Source organism: Mus caroli, chromosome 7, assembly GCF_900094665.2.
Source record: "Mus caroli chromosome 7, CAROLI_EIJ_v1.1, whole genome shotgun sequence".
Classification (NCBI taxonomy): Eukaryota; Metazoa; Chordata; class Mammalia; order Rodentia; family Muridae; genus Mus; species Mus caroli.
This window is the reverse complement of record NC_034576.1, coordinates 95,276,195-95,289,174: the sequence shown is the minus strand read 5'-3', so window position 1 is coordinate 95,289,174 and position 12,980 is coordinate 95,276,195. Positions and strand designations below refer to the sequence as shown.

The window sequence follows — 12,980 nt, the reverse complement described above, 5'->3', positions numbered from 1 at the left end:
TTCCCTAATGTCAGTCATAACCCCCTTCCAAATCAGCTACACCAGCAAGCATTTGGGATCCCTGGGATACTGAATTGCTAATGCAGGGAAGTGCTTTTTCCTGCTTGACTGGGTACCAAGCTTTTGACCCAGAACTCTTCTGTGTATTTGTAAGCCATACATCATGATCCACTGAGGAGTTATTAAATCAAGTCAGTCAGCTGTGACCATCACTGAGCACAGAGAGACTGACCCCACAGAATGGAAAACAATGAAGCACACGCTATACATAAGCAAAAGCGTGCTGCTGCTCAACACCCACGTTCTTTCCTCTTTAGGAATGTTTCCATTTACAGGGTCATGAGAAGGAATGAATGCCCTTCATTCCTTGGGTCAAGATACTGAGAAAGTTTCTGAAATAGCAACTCTAATATTGTGCATTAGGAAGCAGTCAAAGTTCCAGAAGATTTGTGGTCTATCTTCCACTGCATTTAACTGCTGTCCTGGTTCCTACTAGATGGTGAGTTTCCTACAGGCAGAAGACATGGTTTTTTTGGCCGAGTCCTTTGTTCCCGTTATGGGTTTAGGAACAGAACAGATAGGTAAAAGAGGCTTCGTGACTGAGAGTTAAGTGTAGCGCTCAGAACACGTAACAAGTTCATAACAAGGATGCCGGGTACTTACTGGAAGTCTCAATATTCTTTATTAGCCAATGAACATAGGCCAAAATGTTCTTTACTGTGACCTTTGACTCTTAAGCGATAGCTATATGTATCTGTTTTTCTCTCTGACCTCCAGCCTTCTCCTAGTGATCTGGGTGCTTTTATTCCTCCTTTTAAAGAAGTGTCACCTCTAGGCTTCTGTGCCTCTAAGGGAACTAAAACCATCTGTCTCTGACCATAGTTCTCTTAGCAGCAAGGAAAGCCATGTTCTTTGGAAACCAGCTTTTTTACTGAAGGGCAGAAGGGGAGAACATCTATGAAGAGATGAATTCAGTCATTCCACCTAGGCACCTGCTTGCTTCTTTTTCTCATATGGACAGCCTTGATGACATGAACTAAATCCCACATAGCTACTCTGGGGATTAAGTACATGTACTGGGAACTAAAAATGTAGTTGCCTAATACACTGAAAATTGCCATATTTGTATCCTTAACACTTCGGTTCATTTTCTTCATTTTTTGATACTATGTTTGTAATCCAGGCTCTATTACAGGCTATGTGAGCACAGTTCTGTTGGACTATATCCCCAGGCAACTTTATTTGTTGTTATGACTTTTCAAATATAGGTTTCCACAATACAGGACACATAAAAGTCAAATAGTGCAAACACATTGAAGTCATCCCTGTACAACATGTAGAGGATTATGAGTATCGATCGATTTCACTCGTACACTGCTCCCACATCACTTCTAGTGCTGCACACAGCTTAAGACAAGTAAAATAATTCCATCTAGATTGAAAATCTTTGGAACCAGTTTAAAGCTCTCTTTGAGCCAGGTAGTGCTGCTTACTTTCTCTCATTTCAAGGGTTCAGGGAAACAAAGTGTTACCACTTGGGAGGATTATGTCTACCAGAGGGATAAGGCCAGCTTCAAAAGGTTCTTAAGATGTCATGACATCTTCAACAGGATCAGAGCCAAAACTAGCTTAGACACTTTCTCTCTTTCACTTTCACTTTCACTTTCTCTCTCTCTCTCTCTCTCTGCATATGAGTATGTGTGTGTGTGGGGGGGGGGTAAGAAGGGAACTCTAAGGCAGAGTAGAAATTATTTGAACTAGGCAAATATTGAATTGCTTATCCTAGCTCAAAACTCTCTGACTTAGGTATTTACTTCTTGCAAATATATGCATAATATCAGGGAAGGCCCTAAAATATATTCCATATTGCCCTAAAGTAGTATGCTTGAATTTCACTTCTCATTCATCTGAGTGTCTAACACAGCACTGGCCAGAGACTGGCAACCACAGCTAACATACATCCAACAGCTGGAACCGATGAACTAAGATGGAGGGAGATGGAACAAGGTGGGGAGAAATGTAGGACTGGTCAGAGAGTTGGCTGTCATAGCCACTGTGGGATTCCCAGGCAAATGTTTTTTCTTTTTGGTTCTCAGAGCAGACCTAGTAATAGCTAAGGTTCCTTTTGGCATTTAGAGTAAGGTAAGCAAGACAAGTAAAATAATACTCCAAGATGTCATTTCCAGACCAGAAAGACATACTCATTACTTTATTCTTCTATAGTCAAGAAACCCTGCTACTCATTTATTTTGAGAGAGTGAGTAGCTGATGTTCTAAAATAAACACAGACTAATTTGGTACAGTTCCTGTAGGCATGCTCCAGATACGGCAAGTGTCTCCGGGGACAATTTTTGGTAAGGACTCTGTTTGGGCTGTGCTAGTCCATTTTACATCCTCGCTTCCCTTGTTGGTCTATTTTACAAATTGTGCAAGAACAAGGCTAGGAGCCCTTAGAGTTCTTGTTCTGGGCTCTTATTGTGTGTGTGGCCTTTATTTCATCTACCACCCTCTGTCTCTCAGACTCATTTAGATGCTGAGGTCTGACCTGTAGGTACTACAGAATGGGATTTTAGAAGACCAAATACCAGATTTTCATATGAAAGAGATTTTTTTTTCTGGGACATTTTATATGGAAGTGTGTTTAAGTCTCACTGAAGAATGTGCTCCTTTGAAAACTATCTATCAGCTTGACTTTCCAATTTTCTTTCATATTATACTTTTGTTTACCACTTCTCATCATGAAGATGTCATTCTAATCAATAGTACTTTCAAATATGTCTCGATTTTATGTGTCATGGCCCTTCATTTAATTTTCTACAACTTAAAAACTTTTAACCCACATATCTTCATCAACTTTTTTCTACTGCATTAACCATATTTTCATGTACTCTGTTTTTAAAGGCATCAACATCGATGGTTTTTTCTCTGTGGTTTTAGTCTGTAAAGTCATTCATTCAGTTGACGAATTTGCCTGGATACTCTTAGCCAAACTACTTTTTTTCCTATTTGCTATCCCAAAATAAAACATTTCAAGATTTTTCAAAATAATTTTTATCATGAAAACCAGTGATTATAACATACAAGTACTGAGAAGAGAAAAAGACACAAATTGGCTTAACTTCTATTTCATTTGTGATGTCACTCTAAGACATTTACTAAGGTAGTTCTCCACATTTCCTTCCATGGACAATGACATACTTCAAAACAATGTAGATAGAGTTGGCTAGCTATGACAGATTAATAGTCTGTTAGATGGATGTGTCTGTCTCTCTATCTGTCTGTCTGTCATCATCATCATATATCATGTGTTTTTAAGTCCAAGAGTCCTGAGGCACAGAAACTCTCCAGAATAAACTGGCATTCTATGATGGCCAGAGAGCATCCAGCAAATTGAGAAGAAACCAAATTTTAAAATTGGTCTTCTTGCCATGACTGATACACAGGAAAGTTAATGCTACCTTTATATTTATAGCCATTTGGAATTCAGACAAGTCCAGCTCATGTGCATCATTTAGCATATGTATCACAGGTGAGAAGATGTGGCCTTAGCTGTCAATCAGATCCTGGACCATAGCTGGCAGTGGACATCCAAACAGTGAGGACCTGTTTCCTCCAAATAGTACATACACTCATTCTGACCACATAAGGGGCCATGTTCATTCCAAGCTGTTAGTATTTGTATTACTTATTAAAAACCCTGTGTTGACAAAATGGCTCAGTAGCTAAAGTTGCTTACAACCTAGCATGAAGGTCATAGTTCAGTTCTTAGGACCCACATTGTAGAAGCACATGTACATGTGTGCTCACACATGTGCACACACATACAACACATGCAGGAACACACACATGAATAGATGACTCTTAGATGTGGTACAGGATTTAGTACTAGAATGTAAACCATGCTATTCTTGAGTGTCTACAGACCTCACTCAAGGTTTCCATGCAGAGAAAATAATGACAGGCCATTTCAAGTCACTCACTCTGTAGCCAAGGAACTTACTACTAAGAGCAATCTTGTGGTGGTCTCCTTGCCTCCATCTTATACGTACTGAGACTGCAGGGGTGAGTTACCACACCAGGCTAATTAATGAGTTTCAGATGTTCAGGAAATAAACTATTATGGTCTGAGAAACAGCTGGTATTGAGATTCTACTGAAGCAAAGTATTTCCACGGGAACATTCAGAAAAGCAGGCAATCCACACCACTCTTGGACAGAACAGCTGATGTCTAATAAATGCACTAGAGCTAACACACTCATAACCTGGAAGGTCAGGAAGAAAAAAGAAATAGTTTCTCCCAAGACCGACTGCAAGCAAACGTCTGGAGCTTTGGTCATTAACACAACTGATGTTTCACTTTAATATTTTAATATTTTCAATATTATCAAGAAATAATTTAAGAGTTGGATGTGGTAGTATATTCTTGTGTGTCTAGTACCAAAAAAAATTCTAGAATTTGTTAACATGAGCTACATTGACACACACTCCCCCCTTCTTTTTGTAAAAAGAAAAAAAATTGAAAAGATAAAATTAGGGAAGAGTTTTGGCCTAATAACCTTTCAAAAATTACTTGGAAATGGTTAAATGCAAGGCCTTTGAGCAGAAGTGTACTGACAAACATGGGCTAATTGGAACATAGGCATGGCATTTGTGTTCCTAAGCCAATAGTTCAGACCCAACACTCCTACTCAGGAATGTTCTGATGCCTACCTGACATACAGGGAGCGTTTCTGATTGGTTCGAAGGGACCCGGACCCGGAGCTCATGCTGTGGTTCATCATCTGCTCTCGTAGGTCATGGATTTTGGCCTCAAATCGAGCGTAATCTGGGAATGAGGAAAAAAAAATGGTAAGTTTGTTTCTGTGTCTTCTGAGTTACACATGCTGTATAGACAAGGCTACTAATCACTGTTATTGTTAGTTCCTTAATAAGTACCAGGCGGATGCTCAACTTCAGAACAGTAGGTCTGCTTGCTAGTGCCTTTTACTCACATATTCACAGGAAGAAAAGAACGCATGACATTCCTAACTTGTGAGATGTTTAAGATTCCATACAACCCTTACCCTGTTTCTTGTTTCTCAAAACTATAGCATATCATCATAACTAGGATATTGAAATGGAAACAATCTATTAATTTCAATCAGATTTTTTCAGTTCCATTTCTACTCGAGTATGTTTGTGTGTGTGTGTGTGTGTATGAGAGAGAGAGAGAGAGAGAGAGAGAGAGAGAGAGGAGAGAGAGAGAGAGACAGAGAAAGAGAGATACAGAGAGAGAGAGAGACAGAGACAGAGAAAGAGAGACACAGAGAGAGGAGAAGATAGGGAGAGAAGAGAGAAAGACAGACTGAGAGAAACAGAAAGAGGCAGAGAGACACAGAGAGAGGCAGAGAGAAAGAGATGAGAAGGAGAGTTAGACAGAAAGAGAGTGACAGACATACAGAAAGAGGCCTTTAATGTAGCCCGAGCTAATCTAAAACTTGCTGTGTAGACAAGGCTGGCCTCTGCTTCCCAGTGCCTGCATTAACAGTGTGTGTCACTGCTCAAATTGTTCACTAGCAAGTTTAAAAATAATTTGATTTTCAATTCAATTTACAGCTTTTCATGAAAACGAAGATAACTAATATAAAGTTATTTACCTAGAGAGTGTTTCGAATTATTTTTTATAAAGGATTTATTTTATTTTTATTTATGTGTGTATGTGTGTCTGTGTGACTGTTTATGAGTACACACTGTGGTTTTCTGGAAATTCAGCAAGTGATCTTAAGTGCGAGGCCATCTGTCCAGCGTTATGTTTCAAATGCTCTATAATTAAGAAGTTCTATGAAGCTGACTTTAATTTCAGATCATGTAGCATGTATCGATAATTATGAGATGGCTGTCTCTAAAAGTCTTGGCAAGAGATAACAGAATACTAAGTTCAGAATGTAAAGCCTAAAAATCTGTACCCTGAAGATTTAAAAGGCACATAATAGTTGGTGTAGTTATTTCTGATGCTGAAGTACATCTTGGAATTACCAAGATTTGGCAGACTTCATGTTAATAATTCAGCTTTAAATGGTTAAGAAAGCAAAATATAGACATAATCATATAGTTCATCTAAAATCTATTGACTTTACTCTAAAACACTACATTTCATTCCAAGGGAAAACTTAAGAGCACTGGTGTGATGTTGTCAGCAGATTTAACCCATCTGAGCTAGCTGTATTTCTTTGCTCTCTAGAAGGACCAGCTGACATTTGTAATGGACCACACTGCACCCAGTGCCCACTGGGCTTTCTGGGCATCTTTTTTCTAGGTTGTAAAATGAAGCCCCAAAACCTCAACTACAGAAACACACAGGAGAGCTGGAAAGGCCTCAGCTTCCTTTCTCGTAGATGTTCTTTCCAGAGCTTATCAGAAGAGCACCGTGCATGCTGAGAATGCTGTGGGAATGTGTGTGAGCGCAGGAGCACACACACATGCATTCAATCTATGGATTCTGCTCAAGTTTTTTTTTTTTTTCTCTTTTTTTAATAGTATAACATGGATGGCTAGCTACTTTCTCCCACTTATAGAAACATGATTTTCCTAAATCACATTCTATATTTATACTTGTTTATTTAATTAGCCCCATGTCTTTAGGTTTTAGGCCTGTGCTGCTCCTCATGATGTAGTGAATAATGCCTTATTGTATGTGTGCATATTATAGAATAAATTAAGATGGCACAACAATCAAAAGTACTGGTCAATAGTTTACATAACAGTTAAACAGTCCCCATGAGCACTTTGTTTTTACGGTTTAAAAATAGATCTTGTTATATATTAGGCTGCCATGGGACTTGCTGTGTATACATAGCACAGTCTGCCTTGAACTTGAGTTTCTCCTATCTCAGCCTTCTGGGTGCTAGAATTATAGGCATGTGTTTCCACATTGTAGAGAAAAACAAACAAATAAACAAAAAAAAAAACAAGCAAACAAAACAAAACAGCAGCAACAACAACAAAAACACCCACTGATTTGTTTGAGGACACAGTGGGACTTTCCAGCTTCCTCTGACCCATGTCATATGACCACTCTCTGAAGCTTAAGTATCAGCCTTGGATGTCACTCAGTCTCATGGAGACATAGGATTCTCTGCTGCACAACCAGAAAGACTTGAAAGTTGAAAAAGCATCTACAATCAGTGCTTTACCCTGTCTCTCCAGTGAGCTACATTACTGCCTTTATTAGAACACCGCCTGTACCAATCACAGCACTGCATCTACCAATCACAGCACTGACTCTATCACCCCATTGCTCTTTAGATGCTCTCTTACAGCACCTTGTGATTACTTGTGTGGTTACCCTATTCCACTAGGCTGAGCCTCTTAGGACAAGCCCATGTCTCATGGAGGAATTCCGTATTTATGACATGCAATCTGATAGTCCAGAAGGAGTTAAGAAGAGGTGCAGAACACCTTTTCTAAGTGACTGATCAGTAAATACGGAATGAACCAAATCATTAGATAAACCTGGTTATCAAGTAGCTGTAAAGAAATTGCCAATTCTTAACATTCTTTGCCAGAGAAGGAAGGTGGCATATGTTTATCTCCATTTCCAAAAGCAATTGTTCAAGGTTCAGACATTTTTTGTTAACTTGCCACCACTGCCAAAGCACTTTGCTGTTTTTATTGCTCTCCAGGCTCTCTTCAACTCACTCACACCATGCACTGAAAACAGTTGTGACACTTAACCTACACACATTTAAGAACATCAATAGACTCTCTTAAAGGTTCTCATTAGGATCACACGACTACAGCATGTATTATGACAGGATACTTGCCTTAATAATAAAGCTCATTTGCATTGCTTCATGGCTCATTAGATACTCCGAATACTTTCTGCCATATTCTTATACTGGATGCCTTCCTTTACGTACAGTGCTTAAGTTCTCTGTAGCTCCTAACGTATAGTGCCTTTGCCTTATCTAGCATCTATCTCATCCTTGCCTTAGCACTTTGGCACTCAGCTCAATCATACAACTTGTATTCAAAGGTACTTATCTTTTACCTTTGGAAAGTGAAGACAGAGGCTCACATAATTTATCGAATTCACAAACAATGGGTTTACAGATACAAATGGGATGAGGGTGGGGGAGGGTGCATGTTTTCAAATTCATAGAGATGAACCAAGCTTATAGTTAGAAATGCTTTAGTCTACATTCATGTAGACTGTGAGATGCCAATCTTGATGTCTTATCAAAACGTATTGAATATCCACTCACCAAGCTAACCCACAAATAACTAAATACACCCACTCTTATCAACCCAACTTCTTCCCTTAACTGCTTCCCTCCTGTCTCTTTTCTCTCCTTTGGGGTATTTTTCAGACATAATTTGTAACACTCTTGATTTCAAACCTCTGAACATTCAACTGAGATTTTAAAAACATACTAGTCTTTACACCATATATCTTAGAGCACGCCAGAACCTGAATGGATTTGCTTACAGAAAGAATGTGAGATTACAAGGATGTTAAGTACGATAATGCTAAGGTAGGACTCCACAGTAAGAAAGCAACGTTCTATCCTGCACTGCCTTGCTTGCAAAGGGCATCCTGTGAATGCTAAAACCATAAATCATTTCATACTTCTTGTGCCTTTGAAACTAGCAAGAGGGCACTGAAAAGTAACTCCTAAGTGAAGTGTTCAGAGGGGAGTCAGGAAACACTGACTTCAGTGAACTTTGTGCCCTGTGCATGAGAAGCCCAGGTACCTTTGTTGTTTACCCCCCTCCCCGCCCCCTCTTATATTCTGAGACTTCTAAAGCCAACAGTACATGAAAGCAAAGGAGAAACTATACAGAGGGAGGAAGGAGACCAGATGGTGAGGGAGGAGCAAGAAGAAACCATAAACAAGACACAGTGATAACCATGAAGGAAGTACCATAATGAAATCCATTATTTTGTATGCCAGCGAAAAACAAATTAAATTACATGAGCAAGCCTATGGAGTTCCAGATGAAGTGGATAAGATCATCAGCAGAGGCAGCGACAAGCAATGGTGGTGCTCATCGGAAGGGAAGGTTTGTTCCTAGAGCAGATACAGTGACTGGGAGGCGTCAGTGTTCAAAGTGAGTGCCCCTGAGCATGCTATTGCCGTCAGATCAACCAGTATTGACTGAGTAGAAGTAACGACCAGAATTTTGCTAAACTCCTTTTACAGAAAAGTGTGTCCTGTAGGAAATGTGCTTAGTGTATGTGCCATATTAAAATCCACTAAGCATTTAAAAAATTAATAAATCAATTGTAATCACTCATTTGGCAGTTCAGATTTTTTTTTTCAATTTTGACATGAGGGTTAATGATATCAGAATGCTTAAGATTTGGGATATATAGATGGTTATCAACTTCTTGGCCCACCCATGTACCAGCTATGCATTGTTAGGTAAGTTCTTATCCATTCTTGGCTCAATTTTCTTATAAGCAAAATGGCCACATTGATGGTGCCTATCTTAAGATATATCGGGAAGGTTTCCAGAGAGCTCGTGGATCAGAACAATTGGCTCTTGGTAATGACTGCCATTTCTTGTTCTTCTTCTTCTTTTTTTTTTTTTTTTTTTTTTGAGACAGGGTTTCTCTGTATAGCCATGGCTGTCCTGGAACTCACTTTGTAGACCAGGCTGGCCTTGAACTCAGAAATCCACCTGCCTCTGCGTGTGCATAACCTCATATTACTCACAAACATTATATGGTCTATCAAATAGTATGCAAACAAGTATATGTCTAAAACTCTCTGATTTAGCCTCTCCCTTCCCTATTGTAAAGTACATCTACCAGGCCAAACAGGAATAAGCAAAAGGCAACCACAGTTTGGAATGTTTGGTCCCTTCTTGATAATAGTTAAATGACTCACAAGATCCTCCTACAAGATCCAGAGTTACTTGGAGCTCAGAATGGTACTGTCCAATTCCAGTTCTGCTGCGTTTTCTGTTATATTAGCGGCTTCATCTGTCAGGATTCTCTCAGCACTGACAGACACTCAGGAGGAGAGGTGAGAGGGGGCTCTGCTGGGCTCTGATTTCCTTTGCAATTTGTCAAGGTTGAACAAGAAAACCCAGGCTACAAAGGAGGAGTATTCTGTTTAAACTACCAGCGTCTAATGGTGCCCAGATGCTTGCATCCATGATTCAAGCCTGTGTGCTTTGAATCTGAGAGAAGGAAAGAACCTTGGCACAAGGAATGAGCACCCCCAAGTGAGCTGGGGGGGCGGGGCAGCACATTCCTTCACAGCCTCCACTTCATGTAGCAGCAGTCTTAACAGCTCTCAGCTACTAGAAGAAACAGAGAGCAGAGTAGAACTCTAGGAGAGAGAACCGGTTTTGGGATTAATCATGCCTTTTACTAACAAGGAGACCTTGGCAATTATTAAGACTCGGTTAATTCACCTGTACATTTTGAGGTTTACGTTTCAAACTGGTTTAGAGAATCAAAACGAAATTTGATGTGAAACGGCTTAACTGTTATTCCCGTGGTGGGTCAGGACAGACGCATATCCAATCTTTAGTGGCACTGAGGTTGACAGTAGCATTTTTTTCCTGTTTATTCTAAATATGGACACCACTCAGAGAGGAACAGATAAAGCCAATGAGCTGCATAGTAGACTCGGTACATCCAAGCCACAGAGACTACTTTCCTGGTGAGTTATTCATTCCAGTACTACACTGAAGCTACTTTGAACAGCGGCCCCCCTCCCCCAGCCCCCTGAGATGTGCCTAAAGGTTTCACACAGACAGACCTGTAAGAATCTCTTGGTGGTAGCTAAACTAAAGGATCTGAGCTTTAATGCTTCACCTGGTGGGAATGGGGTAAATGCCAGTGATGGGCAGTCCACTGAGGTCACACTATTGTTTACAGGCATGTTTGCCATTGTAATCAAGACCAGGAATGATGTGCAGGAAGGGTGGAGCACGGACAGGTCACTTCTAAGCACAATCTCAGATTGTGTTCCACAGGTACTTTCCTTTGTGGTTGGGGCATTTTCCTTTCACTAAGTTCTCAATGTATCTTCAGCATTGATAAGAGGCCACATACAATGCTAACTGCTAGGGTACCAAAGTCACTGCTTCTTATTCTCATTTTCCTGTGGATTGCAAAAGAGCACCCGCCATTTAAGCTCTTCTGTTCTACGCAAGGAGTAAGGAGAGGTTTTTAGATGATAGCTACTCCTGGGTAAGCTCTTCTCTGCCTGGAATAAGCTCACACAGTCAGCTCTAAGCTACTGCAGACAAACTGGGGCAAGTACAATCTCTATGAAAAGCCGCTGGTTATTTACAGTGTGCAGAGAGAAACTAGAATTTCAAAGCTGTCCCCTGGAGGCAGAGTTTCTGGAGTCCTGGCTCTGAGAGGGTAGGAAAATCTCCCATCTGCTTAGAGATACTGTTTCCTCATTTGGGAAAGGAAGAAAGCACTGTTGCTCCTACACACTGCGGTTCTGCACACCCGAAACGCTGTACTTCACCTTCACAGTTCTAGGCAGTATTGATTTTTTTAAAGGCACCAGCTATTGATCATGCAGTTTTGAACAAGTGAACAAAGGCTCATTCTGATACCATAACTGAAATGTGTTTTTCCACAGACATGAATGTGAGTCTTGGAATCAATATATGATAATGAATGATTTAGGCTAGAAAAATATCTCAAAGTCATGTATCACTGTGTGCTCTTTCCCTCTCTCCCTCCCTCCTCCCTCCCCCTTCCCATTGTCCCTCTCTCTATACCACACTCTCAAATAGTTATATATAAGGGAGAACACAGGTTGTACTTCACATTCAAGAAGTAATGCATTGCCAAAACCCTTTTATATGACATAAAATTCATTTTATTTACTTGGAGCTCAGAACATATCCAACAGCCTTCCTTTAACCACCTATTTCTTTAGTTGCCCTGGGACTACAAAGCCTGCTAGGCACAGAAGGGGACCAGCCACATTATGTTAGACTGGAGAGATATTGTTAGAGCTTTGCGTGCAAGACACTTTACAAGAATGCTGTGTTGATGAATTACTTTTCTCTGATGGCTCCCTTTCTTAGCAGTACACTTGAATTCCTGCCTGCTGTCAAGAGAGCTGACCTATGGCCACTGGCAGATCTTTGAGTGGAGATCTTCCCAGGTTGCCTTTTCTGCATAGAGTTTTCTAACCTCTTACTTCAACCCTCAACTTACTTTACCCTTCAGGCTGCCAACCAGATTCTGAGTTGAAAAAGAGACATGGAATTTTCCATTGCATCCCCCATCTCCCTCATGTGTGTGTGTGTGTGTGTGTGTGTGTGTGTGTGTGTGTTGTGTTAGTGTTACTCATCTTCTCAGCCCTATTTAGAATGTTTAATCACATCAGAGCCAGAGGGCCCCTAACTCCCTCCCTACTGAATATTTTTATTGTTTCCTGTTCCATTTCATTCCCTCAGATACTGGTCTTGATTTTCCTAGTTCACTTCTGTATTAGTTACTTTCACTTAATTAGTTGCTGTGATAAAACACCATGAGCAAGACAACTTATAGAGAAGTGTTTATTTGGGGCCTACAGTTTTGATGACAGAGTGACAGAGCAGCCGAATGGCCATATCTTGATCAAAACATGAAGCAGATAGAGTACTGGAAATCTGAGTGTTTGCATCCTTGGCATACTTCCTCCAACAAGGCCACATCTCCTAATCTTTCCCAAACAGTTTCATCAATTGAGTCACGTATTCAATAAGCCCATGGTGGCCATTCTCATTCAAACCACCAAAGGATCCCTCCCAAGATACCAAGATACGTACTTTATCTATGACTTAGCAAAAATAGCTTCCCATCTCTGCCAGCCAACTTGTCTTCAATGGCCTTCCTCAGATATTGCATCAAGCTATGGTGGTATGCTCTTCTCTTTCTCTTCTCTTCTCTTCTCTTCTCTTCTCTTCTCTTCTCTTCTCTTCTCTTCTCTTCTCTTCTCTTCTCTTCTCTTCTCTTCTCTTCTCTTCTCTTC

The 12,980-nt window shown here is 40.3% G+C and overlaps 1 protein-coding gene across 7 annotated transcripts in view; it reads right to left on the bottom strand.

The window, feature by feature from the left end:
• Positions 1–12,980, bottom strand: part of Dlg2 (discs large MAGUK scaffold protein 2) — a 1,891,758-nt gene that overhangs the window by 144,857 nt on the left and 1,733,921 nt on the right. For all 7 annotated transcript variants that reach the window (XM_029479404.1, XM_021169155.2, XM_021169152.2 and 4 more), the window contains one exon: positions 4,711–4,825. In XM_029479404.1, coding sequence (XP_029335264.1) covers positions 4,711–4,825 — 115 coding nt within the window. The remainder of the gene's footprint in view (positions 1–4,710; positions 4,826–12,980) is intronic.